General features: G+C 40.0%; 1 protein-coding gene across 1 annotated transcript in view; it reads right to left on the minus strand.

The window, feature by feature from the left end:
* Nucleotides 1-2,204: 2,204 nt before the first annotated feature.
* The window catches only part of BMPR1B (bone morphogenetic protein receptor type 1B), a 76,653-nt gene continuing 55,020 nt past the window's right edge, over nt 2,205-23,837 (minus strand). Inside the window, exons 4-11 of the mRNA XM_051617620.1 lie at nt 23,300-23,402; nt 17,210-17,306; nt 16,280-16,418; nt 11,254-11,446; nt 10,521-10,818; nt 8,063-8,238; nt 6,571-6,701; nt 2,205-5,870 (exon numbers count right to left, since the gene is read on the minus strand). Of these exons, the coding sequence (XP_051473580.1) occupies nt 5,745-5,870; nt 6,571-6,701; nt 8,063-8,238; nt 10,521-10,818; nt 11,254-11,446; nt 16,280-16,418; nt 17,210-17,306; nt 23,300-23,402 (1,263 nt within the window). The 3' untranslated portion in view covers nt 2,205-5,744. The remainder of the gene's footprint in view (nt 5,871-6,570; nt 6,702-8,062; nt 8,239-10,520; nt 10,819-11,253; nt 11,447-16,279; nt 16,419-17,209; nt 17,307-23,299; nt 23,403-23,837) is intronic.

The following is a 23,837-nucleotide window of genomic DNA, read 5'->3' on the forward strand; positions in this document are numbered from 1 at the left end:
ACATGAGTGACTTCTGGATGCCACTGAACAAGCGGGATGTAATCAGGCAGGGCCCTCCCCCACAGCAGCAAGGTGGCTCTTTGAGCACTGGTATTCTCATCTCCAGCTGCCAGCTTGCAGCTGGTGGGACAATAACCCCTAGATGAAAAAAAAGCACCACCCCAAGAGCTTCTTTGGCTGCTGCCAGCTGGCTTTTGCTACAGCTTGCCAGAAAAATTAGGCGCTTAAATAATATGAATAAAAAGCAAAAACTGTCTGGAAAGTAAAGTAGGACTAAGGAGAAGCAAAACACTCATGTCCTATAGATCTAGCAAGGCACCTTGCAAACACCCCCAAGCTGTGAGCGAATGACCTATTTTGAAGCAGGGTGCTTAACACAGCTGAGACAGAGCAGTTACGGCATTACTGGTTTTGGCACATCTGTGTCATAGACTTTTTTGGTAACACATTCTGTCTGTTAAGGTTGAAGAATTTAAAAAAAAACAAAACAAAACAACCATGAAGATGGTACCTTTGGTACGTTCCCAAGCAAAGAAGGAGGGTCTGTAGGAAATGAAAAATCTGTGCAACCTGGGCCAAGATGGTATATCGTGTTTTGCCCTCCTCTTCCCAGGTCTCAGTTTTACCAGGATTCGTGGCATTTGTTTTCTCTGCTATTCAGATCTGGATAACTATTTTGTTTTTTATATCCCTATTGCTGTATCTTCTATGCAATTCCTTTTCTAACAATTGACTTACTACCAGAAAAGTGCTAGCCGTTGCATTATTTGTATCGCTGTACAGTGGAGGTGTGGTTTACTAGTTCTGAGTGTGCCTCTTATCCCCCTCCCTTTTTCTTCTTCCCTCTGTTTGTAAATGCCTGCATTTATTCTGTCAGCCTGACATGTACAAAGTGTAAGAAAGAATTTTTAAACAGGTAATAAATTATATTTATAAGCAACTGAAAAAAAAAAAATACACCATTAATTTGTGTTCAATTGTTTAGTTCCTGAAAGCTTGGAAGGAAAGAGGAACCTTTTATTCAGGTTCTTTAAAAAAAAACACGCCTGCTGAAAAAAAAAAAAAAAAAAATCCTTCTGCACATGAAAATTCTTTGTGATGTAGATACCATTAATTACATCCACATGCCCACGCAGGCTGTGACATTGCACTTCATAAATCCTCACACCTTTTCCTCCCCATGGGGTTTTACCACAGCAGCTACGGGAGGATTCGCACCATAATGTTTTCCTGGTGTTTGGACTTTGTGGCTACAGGCAAAAGCAACAGGCACTAAACTGCATCTTCAGCTGCTGAGTTGAATCATCTCCAAGCACTGTGCAGCCAAGGGGAGCAGAAACAGCCCCAAAACTATGGGATATGGTGACATGCTAGGGACAATGTGCAGCAAGCATGGGGTTTTCACACCTAGACATGGCCTGGCCAAGGGACTGCATAAATGCTGCTGGAGAATAAGCAGAATGTGCCACCACACAGATGGCCTGGGACAAAAGCAGAAGGGCTGCAGGGCAAGACGCGGCTCAAGGGAAAAACATTGTTCACACACTTCTCTGAAAATTACCAGCAAGGTAATTACTTGTTAGGAGAATGCTGAGCTTCAGCTGAAACACAGCCCCAAAGAACAAGAAGAGAGCCCAGGCTGTAAATACAAATACATACAAATTTATCTACGTATGTAGAGATAAATACACTCCCATGTGTCTCAGCACTAAGCAGTGCCACGTTTCAGCTGACATGGTGTATGGAGGCTGCAACTTTTTTTCTCCTGAAGCATGGGGCTGGAAAATCTACCTTCAGTCTGTGCACAGAGTACCTCTTGTACCTCGTGTGCTATTAAAATAGTAGTCACAGTTCATAAATATGTAGGGGGGAGAGAAGGGAAGGCTCTCTCAAAGATATTATGCAAATGCCATATTTATATAAATTTACATAATCAACCACAAAATGCAAGTGGCTGCTCTATTAGTGATAACACTTTTTTAATTACTATTTCTCTCTTCACTGAGTTACGAAAAGGATGTTGATTTTTTATGGCAGTGGAAACATGCAACATCTTACTGTTGACTTGTTTGCTCAGAGGAAAAAAACTTTTAAAAAAATAAATAAAGTGAGGCATGGTTAAAATAATCTAGCCATTGAAACGAAACGCAAAGGTAGTGTTTTTCAAGCACAAGAAGAGTCAATAGATGTAAAAGCAACCTCTGTGGAGAGATGGAAACAATTTTATTTGGGGGAATATTAAAACAACAATATACAATTTGAACAAATACAACGTAACAGTTTGTTCCCTAGGTTTTCTAATTACAGTATTTACAGGTTTAATAAGGCACTGGTTCTCAAAAAAGAACACAAATTTGTTTCTTAGACTCTACATTGTCGACCGTTTCTTCAACAGAAATAACTTTGTGCTAAAGAAAGCATAGCAGTTGTTTAGAGGGCATCTCTATTCCTTTTTGGGTGGTTTTTTTTAGCCTTCTTTTACCACTTACCTGTGCCATCTTATTTATGCCAATAAGTCATGAAACTAAATTTCCTTCAGTGATTTACATTTGAAAACTGGATTTCCAGACCTGTGGGCACCAAATTCCAAGCTCTCATCGAAGCACACTGTAAAACTACCAAAATCTGGAAGTGACATTAAACACTACACGTGGCAAAATCACTACTAACCTCTAGTCACTGTATATGCTGACATCAAAATAATTACACACTAACTGTTGCAAGTCAGCCATTTGGGTGTTAACATGAATGTCACAGTGCTCGAACAAAAAACTTCCCCACTTGCCTTTGGCTCTTGTCTGGCCTTGGGAATACACCTTTGCAGTATCATCTATTACAGTGGGTAGGAGATTCTAGGGGAAAATCTGGCCTTTTGAGTCATGGAAGAAAATGGGCAGGCACTAGTCATACAACTGCAGACCCTTTGCTTTCTCAGAAGTGTGTCTCCTCATACAGATATTTATTTTTCTATATAGCACCGTTGCAGTGACTCACCATTTATGCATTTTCATAAATAAATACTATGTTTTATTTAGTACTTTATAATTCGTAATAGTTTACCCTTAATCCACATACTGGATTTATTCCAGACTTCCAACTGAAAAAATATATATGTGTATATATATATTTATATATATATATAAAAAAACCAACAAAGCCAAACACATAAACTTGAACATTTAACATACACACTTTATGTAACCTATCAACAAGTATCTTGGATCCCTTTCTTTTGGACCAAAAAAAGTAAGACTTGTTCAGAAACCCAGCAACTGGCCCTTTCTCTCAGAACACATTGACAGCAGGTGTTGGGGGCATTGTGTGCCTCATGCCCATCAGCTGGCAAAGCACCCTCTGAAACATTTCTGGGGAGAGCCACGACAGTTTAAAAAAAAAAAAAAATCCGCTTGAGGAAAGCAGCTGAGTAGTTCCTCGAAATAGTGCTGGTTCTTATGAAAGGGCATGAAGGTGAAAGGAGTGAGAGTAGAAACCCCATGGCTCCATTCACAAAGACAAAAAGAGTGAAGAGAAGCCAGGCTGTCCTCATTTTGGGCCACAAACCTTCACGCCAAGGCAGCCAAGGAGAGGAGCAAACTCCACTCTCAGCCACAGGAGCATGCTGTTTTATTAAGGACGGGAAAACAGCATCACTCTTTTTGGGGCCAAGGTCTCCAATTAACTCCTGGAGATTATTTTTTTTTTATTGCTTGCTATTTTTGAGTACAGGCAGGGAAGCTGCACTGTGGAAAAAACACTCTAATTAACAAAAATCCTCTGATTAAACACCTACAATCATGGAGGTCTTGCTGGTTCTCTTGAACCTGCGCATTTTTCTCTTTTAGTTTGAAACTATAAAATGGTAATTTTTCCAACTAGAAATACCTTCAGGGAGCCATGCAGCTAAATCCCAATTATATACCTACACGCCACAAATAAATCAGTTTTTTCCAAAAAGGGAAAAAAGAAACATTACAGAAATGCCGATAAATCCAGCATGGGAATTATTTCAGTTCTGAAATAGGCTTAGGATAATCAAAGCAGCATTTGTAAGGACTGATTTCAAAATTTAACTGAACACCACCTACTGAAATATGACATAGGCAGGCAAAAATATTTAAAAAAAGAAGGGCAAACCAGTAACTCCCATACAGCTCAGCTTTGATAATGTGATTAAAGAACAGAGACCCTTCCAAAGAAAATATTTAATTGGGAACATTTCACCTCTCATTTCCCCTTCTGAATTATTAACATCGCAGCAACTGCTGCAACCCTAGGAAGGAGGGATACGGATAGATGGTAAATACATTTCCCATTGCTCTTCTCTCCTAAAAGCTCCTCTTGCTGCAAAACATGATGCTACGCAGCCCCAGCGTGGTGACAAAGCCTGTCACTACCCCGCCATGGCTCCCAGAGGCATAAAGGCTGCTTCAAAGACACCTGAAGTAGTAAGGCAGATGAAGCTTGATCCAAATTGCTGGGTTTGTGGTGCCCCTCACTACATCAGGAGAAGCCTTGGAGAAACCTGCCTACCACCGGCTATGGTGTCCAGCTCTCACTGCCCACCCAAGTCCCACTGTCCTTCCCTGTCAGCTTCCTACCACGGTCAGAAGGCACCAGGTCTCTTTTCGCTTAAATAAAAATTACTGTCACCCAAAAAAATGGAAGTTGAGGTTTTTCACTTTCCCTTAAAGAAGGGAACACAGATTTAATTTTTTTTGCCAACTGTGGTTGTAGATGGGTATCTCACTTTTACACAGATGAAGGAGCAAGTTAATAATTTCTTCTCACAAGGAACTTCCTCTTACCCAGTGGTTGTGTATATAAGTCACAGCAGTTTCAAATTCACCAGCGGATCCAAATGTGTACTTCATTTCCATGCACACACAAAATACTTTATTGTGCAGCAGGGGGAAGGAAAGGGCGGGGAGGGGAAGCTGAGAAAAGGGGCACTTGTTTATCATCCTGGTACCATTACCCATCAGACTTCCTGGAAAGATAAAGACCTTCTAACAAGTCACACCAAATCATATGCAGATGCCTCCCACTTATCTTGAATGAAGTATGACCTCCCCTGGGACATGCCACCCACAGGAACCTGGCCACCCATGGGACAGCGGCAGGGATGTAATTGGGCTCCAACTCTATATTGAGAACTGCTTGCATCTGCAGGGCTGTGGAGAGTATCTCTGCACGTAGGGCGATTTCCAAAGACCCACTCTCTTTTTTTTTTTTTTTTTTTTTTTTTTTTATGCTAGAGTGCAATAGTCTCTTTATAAATGAAAAAGTTGCTTTGCTTTCATTTTCAGCAGTTTCCTCCAATTATTTTTTTTATGTAACAATATACATCTTGTTTACTTCTAACCAAAAGTTTTATTTTCATAAAATTTAAAGCAGTATCTTTTAAAACAATCAAAATAATAATAATAACAATAACAATAATAATAATAAAATAATAAGTGGCTTTCATGGAAAGCAACATGCGTAATCTTAAACCAGTTACTAAAACTGTATTTCCCCGTGTAAACAAGGGCAGACAAGCCTCTTCCAATCTTGTATGTCAAAGTACAGCTGATTTTTGCAAAGGATAGTCTCCTCAAAAGCTGTCAAACAAACTTCTATCTGCTCTTAAGAACGACTGCATTCAAGGTACTTATTAGCAAAGACGTTCAATACCTCTTCAGGACTTCTGCCTGCACGAGAAAGTCCATTTCCATGGGCCTTCATGAGAGCTGCCTCTGGCTGAGTCAGAGTTTAATGTCCTGTGACTCCGACATTTTGGCAAGTGTTTTCTTGACCCGCAGGGCTGTGAGCCGCGAGGCAGGGTTATGAGCCCAGCACTCCATCATCAGCTTGCCCATCTGCCGTAGGCACTGCAGAGAGAAATGGGAGAGAAAGTCCCACCTGGGTCAGTGGAAGAGAAGAATGCAGCTGGTGGCAATGCTGAAGAAGGTCTTTTTGAAGGGCAGCCAAAAATAAAGACAACATCCTGGCTGGTATAGTTTTTCAAAAGCTTTTGTTTTCTTTATATTAAGGAGAGTTCTCCAAACATAGCAATTACTCTTATAATTATGACAAAGTCATAGTCTAGACCTGGCTGTACACCCCACAAAAGCACTTCTATCATTTCTCCTTCCCCAAACCAGTACACGCTGAAGTAGCTGCCAGTACACCAAGTTTGCTGCCACTGCACTATAGAGTACAAAATAATGTACCTTTCAAAATTTTTGGCTAGCCACTAATTTAATACTATTAATGCTGGGAGCAGAAAGCAAAATGAGTGCAAGGGGAAAACAGAGAGACTAAGAAGGTCTGAGCGTAGCCTGCTACCACTGTGCGATGTGGTAGGCAGCACACAGGGAAACCTGCTTGCAAATATCATAGGCTATGGACCCTGGGACTCTGAAACCTTCAGTGGGGCTGTCTGAGAAGGTCACACGCCTTCCTGAGCCTTATTACACTGTGACTGGTGCTAGCACCAGTGGCAAAGCTCCTCCTCAAAATGATGCAGAACTGGGTCAACCTCACTCACTCAGATTAAAAACACAGGCTGCATTTTAAGAGGGATGATACCTCATCACTGCTCCATCTGTTGGGAAATGAAGGACGTAGCCTCTTGATGCACACAATCTCCCGCATGTCCTCATATGAGGGGTCGCTGGGCACAAGGTCATGGTACGGAAGCTGGTATTCCTCAACTATTCCTGAAAGAAGCGATTAGTTGCTCATCACTTGCAGAAGGCATCTTTCACTACCCTTTTCCCCTCTCATTTTGTAACAGATTAACCATACTGTTTAACAATTAGTTGTATTTCTCCTTAAAATAATTTCCTTGCCCAAAAAAATTATTTCACAATCAAGTTCCAATGTAACCATTGCCATGTAAAGACTGGCCAGGTGCCTTAATCTTCCTTGTTGCGAGACAGTTTCTATCACTGCTGTCCAGTCCAACAACCTCCAGTAAGTTAGCACAGAACAAACTATTACCACAGGGCCTGTATCAGACAGTTGGCAGAGATTTAACCTTGAATTAGGTCTCCTTATTGTCAGTGGACCTGGTATTTTAAAGAGCATTTCTGTCCCTTTTCAGAACATGGCATGGTACCATTTTTTGTGCACAGCAACTATGACAACTATTTTCCATCACATCATTGCAATACACTTTACCAGTCTGTAAACACAGGAATCATGTTGCCCATTGGTGAAACTCAGCTCCTCTGGGGTAAGCATGGAGCGAGCATTCAGCATAACACTGCAGGCTTTAAAGACCCATAAAATCTGGTGAAGGTAGCGTAGACCCGAGAGAGACATGCTCTACTCTTTCTTGCCACCAATCTGGCATGTAAATGCTGCCAAGTAATTTCTCTCCATTTAACTTTCCTCAGTGGCAAAATAGCTGTAGTAACACCCATTATTTCTGCACTACACTGAGCTCCATGTGCAGAAAGCACACGTAGCCTGCATGTACATGGACAGATCTATGCCCCGAGTCTGCAGCTGGTTGCATTGCTTCATCTTTGCTATCCTCACACTTGAATGCTTGATGTCAGAAGGAAAGGAAGCACATCACTGGTACGACAACAATGTAGTAAGTGCCACTTCTGTCTGTTTTGTTTTGTTTTCTGCTTCTCTTGTAAATAGCTTACGTATTTGAAATAGTGGCACAACATGCCCCCCCAATTTTTCTTCCTCCTCCTCCTATTTAACAAAACAAATAAATCAGAATTTTCTTTCTGCTAAAATAGCTGAATACCCCCAGTCCAGCAAAAATGTGTTGCCATTAGAAAAAGCCCCCAGATGAGCTCTCTATTCCTTCAGTGCAGGCACCCACTGCCTTAAAACGTGCCATTATAATACAGTTTAAATCTTTGTTGTTGAAATAGTACTACTGATGCTGTAAAAGAAGTTTCATCAAGAAGACAGATATTAAGAGAGTTACCTGTATGGTTCACCCACATTTTTTATTACAGTAAAAACAATTATCCAGAGAAAAGGATGTAATGGAAGATTTGGGTTATAAATGGGGTTCACTGACACAAATAAAAGTGATGTCTTGGCTCTTTACCTCCTGAAACACATCTCCTTGCTATCTCCCAGAGGATGAGTCCAAAACTGTACATGTCAGCCATGATGTACGACTGAAAGTGATTTCTATTCAAGCTTTCATCCAGCACCTCAGGAGGCATATAGCGTTTTGTTCCTACACGGGTATTTGGAGGTATGTCTACCTCGTTTGTATCACTAGAAGAAAAAGGGAAAAAAAAAAAAGCAAAAAAAAAAAAAGCATCAAACTGGCAATGAAGTGGCTTGAAAAGCAAGCAATTTAGATGGGAGAAGCAGTAAATTCATATCACATCCACTCTCAAACAAGGTCAAAAGTAATGCATAATCTTAATGGAACAATTCTTACATGGAAAGCCTCTTAGTGTGAAGGCAACCCTGTCTACAAGGCTGACCCGCCTGAGGCTATGTTAAGCATTCAAATGCAGAACCACAATGGAGATAAGACTCAACAGGGATGCTGTAACATTTGTTAGATTTCATTAGAATTAGCATATGCTCTAATGCTGGTGATAACAATCAAATCTTCATTAAATGTTGTTTTCTTAACATACTCCACCACCTAATGCTTTAGTCTCAGCAATTAATGGAGGACACTAAATAGCTGGGGCAGTGTCACTTAGCTATAGTGGATCAGATCTGCAAGGAAGACAAGTCTAACTATTTTTTGTGTATGCATTATGTTTGATCTCTCCCAAGCCTTACACATATAAGTGTGTAAACACAGACATGGAAGTGGGTAAAAAAAACTAATCAAATGTTTCACACTGAACAGAAGAGACAACATGTATCTAACAGGAAGCAAATTCCCATAAATTTGTGGTTTTTTCTTATTAACTCAGATTCTGTTTTACCAGGTTTATTGTTTTTAAAGGCTTCATATATGGCATATATTGTGGTTTGCTTAAAAAAAGGTCTGTTTCCCTTTCCCCACCTTCAAAACATACATATTTTAAATATGATGGATACAATAAAATCTCATAGAATAATTACACCATTTCTTCTGTAATTTTCTCCACCTACAGCAATTCTTTTCACTTATTGTTACGAAAATGACCGAAAAAAAAGCTGAAACTGAGGTACAACCAGTCACCTACACAATCATTAAATCATACATATGCCTGTGGCATTTCTGTATACCTCCAAGAATGTAACATAAATCTAGTGACCTGCACCGTCTTGCAATATTTTGAATAAAATGAGAAGCAGAGAACTTTATTAAACTCATTAGCTTCAGAAGAGTGCACACATTTCAACTACTTATTTCTGTTCCTGGTCATTGCCTGAGAAATGCTGTCTAAGGAAGGAGTCAGTGTGAAAACTAGCTGACTATATAATGTAAATTCCATTTGGACCGTGACAAATAAAAATTTCATCTTCTTTAATAGCAACACTTTGGTAGTTCTAGTTCTTCTTGGTTCACACCTAAGCAGTGTGCTGCTCTGTACTTGTCAGGCAATGTATACCTGCAAAGGGTGAATTTCCTCCCTGAAACTTGTACAGCAAATAGTGTATTTCCAAGTCATTTTTTTCTAGTCCCTTCCTTTCTCAAAGTAAAAATATTCTTTTCTCATCTCCTAATGGAAGATCAAGTTCAAAAAGGAAAAGCCTCACCAAGAAACCTGGTAGGTAAGTGAACAGTGAGAAGAGCACATAAAAACTGCCTTTCCATACAGTCTGAATAAATTCAGTTCAAGATTTCTACAGAATTCTTAAAATACTTTTTTATACTTCAGGGAGCACAGTTTCAAAGCTGACCTCTGAAACTGAAACCTTCAGTCTATGGCCACAGTTCTGTGCACTGAAAAATCAGAGACTTCATAACATGTCTCCACCACAAGGACCACTGCCAAAACTGAGACAACAATGACTTCTTTACAAATCCCAGGAGTAAGTCCTACTTGTCTGCTCTTTCTAAGTTGTTTAAAGACACAATCATTTTTTAAAAATCAAATTTAAAAGCCATTTCAAAAATCAAATCTGTACTTTGGCAATTTGATTTGTAGGAAATGAAACAAAAGGCAGCCCAAATGGAGTGCTTTTCAATAAATCCCAATTAGTAACTTGTGCAAATGATTGGTATGATTCTATCTAAGTTGTGAGTGAATTATCTTGGGATCAGACAAGCTAAAAGCTTCAGTGACAAGTTTACTGACATGACTTCAAGTGTCAAGTGACATGTAAGTGCTATGTCTATTAACATATGGCAGCAATACACAGGTTGCAACTGAAGGTGAAGTGATGAAAACTGGACCTTCAGGTAAATGCAACCAGCATTGTGTTTATGGGACATTCTCACCCACACAGGCAGCCTCACCTCACATACAGGTGAGCACAGCCTGCAAGGTATGCACATGTGCTGCAGATGCTTTCTCATATGCGCAGGCTCACTCTGTCAACAGCCAAACCAGCGTTTACATCTGATTTACCAACTTTTCATCACCCTCCTCACTTCTACTCACCTGATAAATTTAACAGCCAGGCCCAAATCTGCTATGCAGCAGGTGCCGTTCTTTTTCACCAGGATATTTTTACTTTTTAGGTCACGGTGGGCAATAGCAGGTTTGCCCTGAGTACTGAAGATCTCAGTGTGCAGGTGGCACAAGCCACTAACGGAGGAATAAGCCAGTTTTAGCATGGCTTTTGTGTCCAAGGTAGTAGATTTTAGATAGTCATAAAGTGAGCCATTCTCATGGTAGTCAGTGATGAGATAGAGCTGGGTCCAAGATCCTGTACCTTTAATGTCTGCAGCAATGAATCCTGCAAAAAATATTATCTTCAAATTACTGCTTCTCGGGGTTGTTTTTTTTGACTGCTCAGAACTCTTCATTGTCAGTCACTTCAACAGCATTATTTTCATAACATATTTAATTTCTTTCATCTTGCTTCCATGCAACTATGCCTCACTCTAGCCTTTAACATATTTTCAGAAAGCTCAGATATGGAAACACAGGTGGCAGAAACAGACATGTGGTGTTTGGAATAACAGCCCCCAAACCCCATTGGTTTTTAAATTTTTATTTACATTTCAGTAATCCTTGAAACATCTTTCTTTTGAAAAGTGCTGGGTGTCTAATTGCAGATCACAGCAGGTAACCAAGCATACAGGAAAGAGGATCAGACAACAGCAAATACAGAATTATTAAACTTTAGAAACCTGTATATTATCAAATAATTCTCTTTAATTTCACTCACCAAGGATATTTTCATGCCTCATCAGGACAGTCTGGTAGATTTCTGTTTCTCTGAACCAGCTGGCCTCCTCTGTGGTAAAAAACACTTTCACAGCTACCTTTTCTCCACGCCACTTTCCCATCCAGACTTCTCCGTAGCGACCTTTTCCAATCTGCTTTACCATCTGAATCTGTTTTGCGATGGTCCTTTGAACCTGTGAAATGCCGAGACAGGCAGTTACAACTTGTTCCATGGAAACCTTCTGCATTCACCTCCCTCCTTCTGTGTCCCCTTCCCACTCAGCAAGCCCACTGCAAAGGTGGATACTCGGCCATTGTGATGTGAATTTCTGCAAAGATCTACAACGCGGATGCTCCCCGTTTCCCCCAAGGACACAGTGCTGTGAGGCCACTCCTGCCAGAGTGAAGAAGCCTTTCCATACGTTCCCAAAATGCACCGTGGCCTCCCAAGAAAGTAAATTGGTCTGTGTGAAGGTACGTGTGGAAATTTGTGGAAATCTTTTTTGTTATTTTTTGGGAAAGCTTTGATAGAAAGCACTCCTGCTCACCCCCAGTCCAAACCAAATTCCAGAGGGGTAGGTAACACATTTTTAATGACACTGGGATGTTTGTTACACACTCAACACAGTTGAAAGCCAAGACTAGGGTTCACTAGAACCAAAAGCATATCAACACTTCAAAACTAGCAAAACTACTGACAGCAGCATCCTATCACCTTCCTTGAAAATCCCATGCCTAACAATTTCAAAATATAAATTTGGTGTTAGCAACATCAACCACTTCTTACACCGTTAGAATCCATGTGCCTGCATTCATTTTAATAATCATCATTACATAGTAATAAAAAGTGAGATTTTGCAACAAAATGTGCTGCAACACAACCCGCTGGCGTTCATGGTTGACTCAGCCTCACTCTAGTATAAGAAGGGATTGAAATGTCACCTTCTTGTGCTTCAGTGGTTTTTGGTCTGGTAGGACAAGTGCAAATTTGAGGTGTCTCAGTTTTGCTGCAATCCCATCTACACACAGATTTCAAGCAGTTTATTTCAGCAAGCGTGCACTGCCTTAATCCCTATTAAATCATATGCATTTCATGTAACCCTAGATATTTTTGCAATCTTAGCGGACAGAAATTATAAAAATTTTTATTTTAAAATACTTGGCTTAATTTGATATCCCTGGGAGGTCCAGTGGAAAGTACCAGCTTGGTAATGCAGAGCAGGACTGTCACAGCCCTACTGCAGCATGAATGTATGTCCAAAGACAAACTCAAAACCTATTAGGCTAGATCTATTAGCATTTATTTTGTAAATAAATTACTGGTTTTCTTATTAGACAGTTTGAAGAAGAAAACATACAGCAGCATTTATGCAAAGCTATTTCAAAAGTCCAGGCTTTCTTCTTCTGCCATTTAAACAGAATTCCATTTTTTCAGCCCTGCAATATATCATCAGACTTTCAAGATGGTGGCTTCAGTGCCATTATTTTTTATTAACATCAGTGAAAGCCAAAATATTAGCCTTAATTTTTTAAAATTGATTTATTCTCTTTTATACTCTTGTTTAGTGATTGAACAATAGTTATATTACATTGGAATTTTGCTATGACATTCTGTAATGTCATTTTAGCATTGTTGCTTTCTATTTTGCCCATTTTAAAAATGCATCCTGAACAATAATGTAGTTATATCAAATAACTTAATTTGTGTAAATATATGTAATGGCATCATAAAGTACATGGAATTACAATACTTAATGATGAAAAGTTCCTTGTTGAATTACATTAAGAAAATGAAAAACACATTTCTGTTATGGGTTTTCAGGTGGCAGAATACTATGTGAAGGGCCTTAACCTAGTTTCCTCTTGCTAGAACTGGTCAAACGATTTCCTATAAACAATTTATTTTAAGGAATTTATCCCTTTCTTGAATAATAAACTGATTACGATTTCTAAAAAATATCAGTTGATCAAAATTGTTGGATGAACCAATTTCATAAGGATACTGAATTATATGTGAGTGGGGCTGGGTTTTTTAAATTTATTTTCGAATCTGCATATTTTGTTGCTTGAGCTCTGTCATCAGCAAGGTAAGGTTACACAGCCCTTTGTTTCCTCTTCCTGATTGGAATAAATCCAATTACTAACTATTTCTACCTTCTGCATTCTATTTTTCTGATGTTCAGCTAAATGTGGAAATTCAGACAAATCAACCTTTTGTAACTTTGATATTATGAATATTTTAAATCTGAGAATTTCGTACGTACAGCTGGGATTCAGTCCATTGAAAAATGAAACTCACTGGAAGAAGAATTTGGAAAAAAAGGTGTGAAAAGCTAAAGACCAAGCTGTAATTCAGCTAATTCTTCATACAGATCACTGAAACAAATGTTCCCAGCACCTAATGTCCTTCCCCAATTTTGCATGTGGATTCATGGGTGCAACAGCTTTGCCTACAGTTCTTGCTCTGTTAAGGCCAATGGGATTCTCTTTGCTGGCACAGACTTGATTATGCACCCCAGTTTGTTGGCTCAAAGCCTTTATTCACAAGTTACTGTTGTTTTTTCTCTTGGTTTCAAATTTGATTGGCAGCATTTGACCTGTGGCAAACTTTTTTGTCAGAGGTATGAACAGGTCAGGAGAAAAAACATTTGCTGGATGTCTCCATTAATGAAATCTTGGTTTTGGTATAATATTTATTATACAATTTGAATAAATGTTCTGCACAAAAAGAAAACATTACTGTTTAGCATTAAGTGACACTTTGTAATAAATTTGCAGCTCACTTTCGTGAAATAACAACATTGGATTTTCCCGCCTTTGCATGTGAAATAGTACTGTTAAAACCGAACTCTTCCACAATAAAGTCTAGAGAATTATTGTCAGGCATCTCTGTATATCTGCCTCATGTATAAGCCTGGAGTCATTAATCCGAGCATTTCTAGCAATCCTGTAGTGGTTGTAGCAGTCTGGGAAATTCAGCAAACATCTATTACCAAGTGCAAGATTCATTATAGATCTTGTTTTCCTTTTCTTACACAGAAAAACAATACTTAAAGTTTGGGAAAAAAATGTATGCGTTTTCCTAGGCACAGAAAGAGGGGAAAAGAGTGCCTTCAGGAAGAACACTTGGTCCAGTGGCTGCAAAGTCTCCAGGCTTGAGGGAGGAGGGCCAGCAAAAGAAAGGATAGTTTCTGCTTCATGGAGCACCAGCTCTCTCTGAGAGCTACTGAGCAGTGAGCCGGTTGAGATACCACCTTAGCCATTACAGCAGTGTACTAGTAGAAGTTAGTTTTTCTGTTCACTGAAAGAAAATACCAGGGGAGACCAGAAAGACTGCAGAACCCATCTTCAACCAGCTCACTGGGACACAGGAAGGTATAAAGAGTAAGAGGTCACAATCTGTGTGGCTCCCATTTTTTTGTCTCAAGGGCATCCTGGGATACAGTATTGAGCCATGTACTGTTACAAGATGCCCCAGGGCACCTGCTACCTACGTGGGCTGCTGGAAACACATCCTCTCAGAGAAGAACAACCAAGTTTCTTGTGTTTGCTCTAAATTATTATATTATTTCTGTCACTCTAACAGGCAGGAGCATCAAGCACAGACCAAGATCTTGATGTGTCAGGTGTCATAAAAAAAAAAAAAAGAAGGGAAAAAAAAAAAAAAAAAAAAAGCAAGAACCCCTCATAATTAAATCAAGTGGAAGCTCTCATCAGGAATGGTCCTGAATTGTAAGCATGATCCCTCCTTCCCATGGCTGCTAGCAGGACACTGATATTGGATACAACAGACCTTTTTTAAAGCCAAGACCTAATGATGGAGTTCCCTTCAACAGAAAAAAATTACTGTGTTTTTTCCATTCTCAGCACCAGTCACAGCACCTACTTGGCAGCTTGGCTTTTTTTCTCAGTAGCTATGTTAATTGTCAGAAAATTGGATTTTTTAAAAAGCCAGCACTTTATTTAAATGGGGCCCTAAGCATTTATTCCTGCCAGACCAAATTGAGTTTAGTCAGGTTTTTGCCAACGACTCAGCCTGTTGCTACATTTTTAAGGAACTGTAAAATTTCCCATTTTATTTCTTCTTCAGGGTGTAGAAAAAAAGATGTGTGGGCAAAAAACAGAGAGGTAGTATGTAGTACTTGGAAACTGGAACACATCTACAGTAATAGGATCACTACAAACTAATAGGTTTGGGAGACAGGAGGGACATATCCTCTCTGAAAAATGAAAATGAAATCTAATTCATTTTCACAGAGGCCGTTATTTTAAATAAGACGCCTGGCTTTTTTCTTCAGTGCTAAAAAAGCACTATGACCTCCAGACACCAAAACCCCCGGTGAACAGAACTGTTTTGCAACATAAAGTTAAAACTTCTGCTTTTCCAGCAGCTGATCTCAGGGAGTTCAGTCATCTTGGAGTCAGTTCAGAAACAATCACGAAGTTCATTACTGTGCCTTTTACCTTTGAGATTGCCACACTAAGAGGAAAAAGAACTTGCCTTTTGACTTCTGAATGCAAAGTGAAGTCTACACATAAAAAGGTTCCATGTTCAATGAATTACAGTTTCCTTTACATGAAGATGATGTGTAAATGTTTGAAATGCTATTGTGTGCTGCACATAGAAAGCAGGAAAATAAGATCAGCAGGCCAGATGATGTCCTGCACATTGGACTAAACCCTGGTGGATTTCTGTGAGCTCTATTAGCCTGTACTTACCCTACAGTATCTAAAATAAGAAATGAGGTGAGGCAAAAACCCACAACTCTTAAGCCTTTTTTTCTTTTTTTTTTTGCTTAAGCCTACAGGAAAAAAGTCTCCTGCTTCTAAAGCAGCTGTTCTCCAGCTTAAATCTTTGTCATTTCTGGGAAAAAAAACAAACAACACAACAAAAAAACATAAAAAAACCACAAACCCCATAAACCTAAAATAACAACTGTGGACACATAAATGTAATTTCTTGTCCCTAATTTTTTCTTCTCATTTTTGCATTTTAAACTTGCATTAAAATAACACTGCTTCCTTACCAGGAGAGGGAGCCCGGAGCCGCTCCCCGAGCTCTGGGACTGCTCGATCAAATCCTTCAGGGACTCTCCAGGGGGAATGTAGGTCTCATCCTGCTCCAGCCCGATGCTGTAACGGGGCCTCGTTTCTTGGCGTTTGTATCTGCCGTTTTACATGGAAGTGAAATTAGCTTTGAATACAATAAACAATGCACATCATCCTTCACATTTGCTTCATTTATAGCCTCACAGCTTCCTCGGCTCCCCTGAAGAATATGCCAGGCTCACTGCCCAAAATTTTCTATTTTATTTTTAGCGACTGCTTTCAGCATCAAAACTCTCAAAGCATAAAACTCAAGGATGGTGCAATCTGGTGTAAGTTTGCAATGCAACCAAATGTTTTTCTTTCAGAAACTTAACATACGTTTAAAACACAGACCAAGGGAATACCCATTTTTATTTTACTGACTCTAGTGGATCTCTTAAGGAGCCAGAGAAGGTAGGTTCATGGGACCTGAGACTATTTAAAAATGTGACAAATTATTTAAACACAATGTATGTAGATGATTATAACATTCTAGACATTTATTGACATTCCTTTATTCTTTTCTTTTTTATGATTGAGGTCTTCACCCCATAAACACATTTCAAAGCCTTAGATTTATTTACCCTATATAAAACCTGTACTGTGGCTTTATCATACTCACTGAAGAATAATCTGTGCCTCTACCTGAATGGCTTTTTAGGATGTTGGGCAAAAGATGCTATATGAAATTAATTACGCAGGTATACATATGACTAGCATGACTAAAATACATATTTTTCCTCATAATAAAATTACAGTTTTTCATTTTTTTCCTTAAGGCCCACTGGATTTTTTTCAAATTCCTAAGTCTATAAAAAGATAAATGTTGGGAGGAGCATTAACAAGCTGGCAAGATATTGCTCATGTACCTGTAGTAGCAGAATACAATGATGAACACCAGAAGTATACTGCAAATAGCCACTGAGATCAGCAGAGCATTATGGTGAATGTTTCCTTCAGCAAAATCTGGGGTTAAAAAAAGAAAGATGGAAAATTTGGAAAAGGAGGTGGTACAAAGTCAGTATCAAAAGACACACGCCCTAAAAAACACAGCAAGCACCAGTTCGTTTCCTTTTTTTTTTTTTTTTTTTTTACTGAAGACACCCCTGGATATCCCAGGCTTTTTGTATGCTTCTTCTTTGACCCTCACTAACCGGGGCAGAACCAGCACCTCCAAAAGACTGATTTTTCAGACCTTGCTCAGGTGAAATATCACTTTGCTTTGCAATTCCCTGTTTGGTTCTGAATGAAAAATCAGCTAAGACCTGTAGCTTGGTGTCTTGACCTAAGTGATCAGCCAGGAGTTACAAAAATTACTGCCTTTATCTTAAATCACTCTGATTAAGTAGCATCCTATTGAGCAGTTCATATATATATATATATATATATGTATAAAAGAATAATTGCATTTATCCTAGGATGGAAGACATGGCTAACAATCCAATCCCCAAGAAGGCAGGCCACAAGAGGTCTTGAAAGTGTATTTCCATCACTGCAGAATAATCCATCTCTCAGAAAATGAAACGTGTCAAATAATTTGTAGAAAATGTCATTACATAAAATCTATTAAAATGTTTCAGCCAGATTTTGCATGGGAGACTCATATTCTGCTTTAAAGTATACCATTCATCTCCAAATTTGTACTTTCAACTCAGGCAAGCAAGTCTGACCTTCATGCATACTCCTCTCCTGGAAAACAAAGAAACCTTTAACTTCCCCCACCCCCCAGAATCCCAAAATTAGGGTCTTTCAGCATGTAGATACAGATACCACCCTCCTGAAGTTGCTATCTGGTATAACGCAAATGAGGACTGATTTTTGAAGCTCTTCAGCCTCTCTGCCTTCCATCTTTCATGCTAATGCCCAACACATTGTAAAATGCTAGAAATCTATCCTTCCCAACTCATCCTGCCACAGCGCTATTACATTTCAGATTTACAATGAGATGAGATTCCTAAGGGACTCTTGGTTTACCGTCATGTTCTTTTATTTAAAAGATCCAGTTTCTCCTTCTGATTTTGACCCCTCTTTCTTTCCTTCCCCTTTCCACTACAAACAGAGACTACCTACCAATGCACCTTCTGATCACACTGGTCATTTTTTTACCTGCCATTACCTGCTCTGGGAGCACTAACAATGTAAACATTAAAGACATGTCCAATGCCTTTGAAAGGGGACACTGACACGATGTCTATCATGAAAACACTGGAGCCCACCATTCTCCCTGCTGCAGCAGATTTCTACCTGACCTGTCACTCCAAGAGGTCTGTGTGCTGAAACAGAGATCCCCCTGGGGAATCCAGACCTCTCTGGTGAAAGAGATGGCTGCTCGGCAGGGCTAAGGGCTCTAGTTCATGATTTGTAAGCAGCCAGTGTCAGACAGCCGTTTCCCTCTAAAACGTGTGGTTTTTAACAGTTTAAGATGTCACAGCCCATCAGCTGAGGAGAGAATAACAGAACACTCAGACCACATAGTGGAATTTTATACCTGGGAGAAACCTGGATACCGGGCTGCAGCGAGCTTTTTCCCACTTCACAAAATAAATGATGACGGAAGTCGGGCTTTTGTGCTTAGCAGTAATGAAGGTTGATGTTAGATACAGAGGGAGCAACGCAGATCTTGCTCATAATTGTGTATGCTAGATATTAAAGCCATGAAAAGCTCTGCATTTGCACAGACACAAAGGGTTGCACTACCAGAACTGTTCTTGCTGGCTGTGTATGAGTATGTACATTTGGGAGACGGATGATAAAGATGCTGAAATCTTGAAACAAATTCCAATAATGTTTAGGTTTAAAATTATCCAAACCCTATGCTCAGTGTTTCTAATGTGTTTCTCCCATTCAGAAAAGTAAATAAACACAGTTTGTTTGTCCCAGAAGCCAGAAGGCATTTGGGAAGTGCTGTGTAGCTCTCAAACAAACTCCAGACTCCAACACTGCACAATTTTTTGGTACCCAAATGGAATTACGTGAAGCAAGTGCAAGGAAAACACAAAAGACATAAAGGAATGTGTCTTGATCTCCATGCTGGGAGTGGCTGATCCAGACTGCAGGAGCAGCGATGCTGAGGCTCTTGGAGTAGGTGATATCCCCCATGCTGATGAAGTCAGCTAACACAGCTTTAGTAGTGGCTCACAGCATGGGCGTGCACATGGTTCTCGCAAGAGCGCAGAATAACTTCCATATGTCTTTGTATTTATTTGGCTACATATGATGAGAGGCAATACTGAAGATAAGTGAGCCATTGTCTCACCTTTCAAATACTTCCTGCATTTTCAAAGCATTTTGGCAGAATTTAATTTGCTTACTCACTTGAGGGCTTCATAAACCCACTGGCACATGGACAACACAAGATTAAAAAGATGCCCCGTTCTTCTACCAGCAATGTCTGTTCTGCTGAACTAAGCCAGACTAGTGCTTCTGGAGACCAACTCTTCTGCTACAGCCCACACTGTTTGCTACAGAGCAGCAGGACAAATCTCCCTTTCCACGCACCATTTTCAGCACCTCCTTGGCCAAGTAGGGGATGGGGCAGCTCAGCTGTGAGTCCACTTTATCACTGGCTCAAGGGCTGCATGGTGGAGACTGGTGGGTACCAGTCAGTGTGAGTTTGCGTGATGGAGATACTCTGTCCTTTAACAAGTCCAGCACTGTGGTTTCTAGTGTTATGTTACTTGGCAACTGCAACATGCCAAGCAGCAGGGTTATGAGACTAAGCAGTAGCTTCCACAGAGGCAGCAGTGAGCAATCACCAGGAGCACAGTGGGGGGAGTGCAGAACAAACATGCAGTAGGACTGGGAAGCTTCTTTATGTACCTCAGCTGGCGAAATCCAGCAAACGACATGTTAACATTTTTGTGTTGTACAAAAACAGTGGTGCATGCTGGTGTCAATGGTAAGCAGCACAGAAAAGGAGATGGCAATAAAAGGAGGGGGGTTTGGTGATTCCAAGCTGCCTCTCCGTTTTTTTTTTTCCATGATTTCACCCCTCTTGTTCCCCTCACTCTGCTATCCACAGGACTGTGCTGAGAAGTGCATTGCAAATGCCACCCAGCAGGTTCAAGGGAGAAGTCAGCATATCAAAGGAGAGGAGGTTCTCCTCCCTCCGCAGGTCCCTCCAGTTCACAATGTTACGGTTATCCAAGTAAAAACTGCAATGAAATCTGAGGCGTGGAGACTGTGTGCACACATCAAACCCCATCATTCCTCCAATCATTCCCTTGCCCATTCATCACTAGCTCTACAGGCAGGGAGCCAGACACGGTGGCACCACCACTTCTGCTTATATAGGCTCTAAATCAGTAAAGATATATTTCTCCTTTCGACTGGTCTCAGCCTGTGCTTTTGCTGGGACTTCCAGGAATACCTTTTATTGTTTAAAGCAGAGGTGTTATATCAGATCCAATTATAACTCTCATTTCCTTAATAAGACAGATGTACCTCTGGGACAAGGACTTTATGGTTTCTCTGAGGTATTTTATCCTGCTAGTTCTGTACTGAGATGAGCTCAAAACAGGCTTAGTTGTTGCTCCTTCCATCTTGCTTAACAAGCCTTGCTTTGACCACTGTTAATTCTTCCAGCTCCCACTTTCATATACGAAGTCCTCCTTTTTTTTTTTCATGGGGGAAGGGCAGGTAAATTCCACTTTCCAGCACATGCTGGGTCTGGAAAAGAACTTTGAGAACACAAGTCCCTTTCCTTTGTAGACGTTACCTTGGTGCATAGGTTAATTTGCAGTTCAACAGCCTCTGACCTTCAGCTAGATGATCTCCCTAGACTCTGTTTCCCATGAGATATGACCTTGGACTAAGTTCATCAGAAGCTAAATTTCTGTTTGTTTTTTAAATGCTAAGGAACACACGTATTTTTCATGGAATCCTGGAGGTCAGAAGGTTGTTCCTAGATGTTTGTTTGTAAGTTCACCTTCTCTTCTTTGTACTTACATTTTATGCTAAATTTTATAGACAATTCTAACAGTACTCAGTCACAGCTTATTCTACATGTTTCCAGTAGAAACAATGATCACAGCCATAGCACTGGGCACCAGCAGTAGCTTGTATTTGTAGGCAGCATTTGTACGTGGTTGCAGTGAGTGCCTACAGTTTCAACTATGGCTGTTACCCCAGCTTTCATACTAGGATACCGCAACGACAAATTAAAACAGTGCTGGCACCAAGAACTACATATTTACTTGAGGCTTTAATAAAGGTGCTGACTTCAGCCCTGTCCAGCCACATTCAGTGAAGCAGCTCCTGAAATGTATTTCTCCAGTATACTATCAGGATACCAGTAGTGCAAGAACTTACTTCAAACAAAAGTCTTCAGGATGTGTTGAGTGAATACACTGCCTTTTGTTTGTCATGATAAAATAGACAACTTTGCAACAATGAGCAGCTAGAATTCTGTTCCAACTCTATGAAATCTTTCTTTCAACAAGTACTCCCTCTGCAGTTTAATGGGTCCGCCACCCTGGTGCCCAAGTGATGCTTTATTTACCCCATACACACAAAATCAACATCAATCCAAACAACTTCTGCCACTACCAAAGCTTGTTTTATTGCTTTCTGTATAAGCAGCAGATAGTATTGCCAAGTAACAAAATCTTAATAAGGCAGATGTTTGGTGTTAGGCATTGGTTCAGAACTTTTAAGTAGTTCTAATGCAGAAAAAATTCAGTCAGCAGCAAGAAGTAGTCATGGCAGTGTTCTCCAAGCTGAAATATTTATTGATACACTAAGTGTGAGCAAATATTGAGTCCCTTTTGGAGTTTCTTTCTCCATCCAAAGAACTTCTTAAAATGAAAAAAAACAACAAAGTAGCACATAACTCTTATGTTGGAAGTCAGATTTTTATGAGGCTTTGCTGACTTACTGGCTTGCCAGTAAACAGTGAAATATTTACACACTACTCTCCATAAGCCTGAGTCTGCAGCCCATCTGTGCAGAATTTCATGGGCATGAAGGGAACAGCTTACATGTTGCAGGTTTTCACTGAGCATGCATTTGTTAAGTTTCTGCTGTTTGCATATTTAAGAGTGCATCTGCACACCGATCTGGATTTTCAACACAAAACACAATGATTACAAATTCTCCTGCAGCCTTGGCCTGAACTCTCACAGACTGAACTCCATGCTGACCAGTACAAATCCTGGCTATTGCTGTCAAGAGTTTATAACGGGTGAATTAACATTTAGGAATACATTTCTAGAAAATGTATTTTGCAACATCCAGCCAAAACAGTTTCACCAGCTTTCAGAAGGTGATGTTTAAACAAACAAAAAAGCTAAAACCTTGCCTCAGAACTTACTAAGTTAATTTACATCCACTTGTTCTCAAATAAATACATTTTAAAAGTCGGTACTTGAGTTCTTACTCTACATTGTATTTTCAACTACATTTTTCAAGCAGAAAATCTGCTTTAGTGACTAGTAATGGATTATCAGGTCTTTTAAATAGGAAAAGTCCTAGTGCTGGATTATCAGGTCTTTTAAATAATAAAAGCTTAACGGACTTCAGTAAACTTGAACAGACTGATTAACCACTGGAGACATGGTCCCAGATATATGTGGAACTAGGAAAAACAGTAATGTCAGGGACTAGAAAAAAGATTCCATATTATTATGAGGCTAAAAACACACACAGCAAGGGTGACTAACCTAAATCTTTGGGATGATGACTGATAGCCAGCAGGTCTGTGCTAGGACAAGATTGTGCAACTAAAGCACCTGGTGCTCACTGCATCTATGCAACTGGAATAATGGCAAGTATCAGCAAACACAGGTCAAGGCACCGCTCCCCTCATGACCTACAGGAATTCAGCAATACTGTTCAATCCAGTTTATCTTTCTAACCACGTACAGTTGGAAGGGGGTGCTTTGGTTTTGACTTTGTTTCTTCCTAAGGCACAAAGAACAACAGGAAAAGATCCTTTTGGGGCTAGATTTAATTCCCCTTACCTCGATTTTTCAGTGGTGGCAGTGTAGGGTGAAGGTGTTTGTTACAGTAATCTTGGCCTGTGCAACACTCAATAGATCTTCTTTGGTGTGGAATAGGAGTGTCCTGCAACAAACAATTGGATAGAAAGCACTTAGCTGTGTGGTAAATATACACTGTCATACTGGCACTTGAGAGAAAGATGTGCTTATTAGGTTGGATATTAGGAAAAATTTCTTTACTGGAAGAGTGGTGAGGCATTGGAAAGGGCTGTCCAGGGAGGTGGTGGAGTCACCATCCTGGAGGTGTTCAAGAAACATTTAGATGTGGCACTTCAGGATATAGTTTAGTGGTTGCAGTAGTTGGGGTTGCAGTTGGACTAGATTATCTTGAAGGTCTTTTCCAACCTTAATGATTCTATGATTCTGTTAGCTCGACTACAGTCTGTCACAGATTTCTAGGATGTGTGGAGTAAGGATTTCTGTCATTGAGCATATCCAGCAACATTTCACCTAGATAATTAAGAAAATTCACCCCTGATGTAGTATTATGGGTGCCCTA

The sequence above is a fragment of the Apus apus genome, chromosome 4, assembly GCF_020740795.1.
Source record: "Apus apus isolate bApuApu2 chromosome 4, bApuApu2.pri.cur, whole genome shotgun sequence".
Lineage (NCBI taxonomy): Eukaryota > Metazoa > Chordata > Aves > Apodiformes > Apodidae > Apus > Apus apus.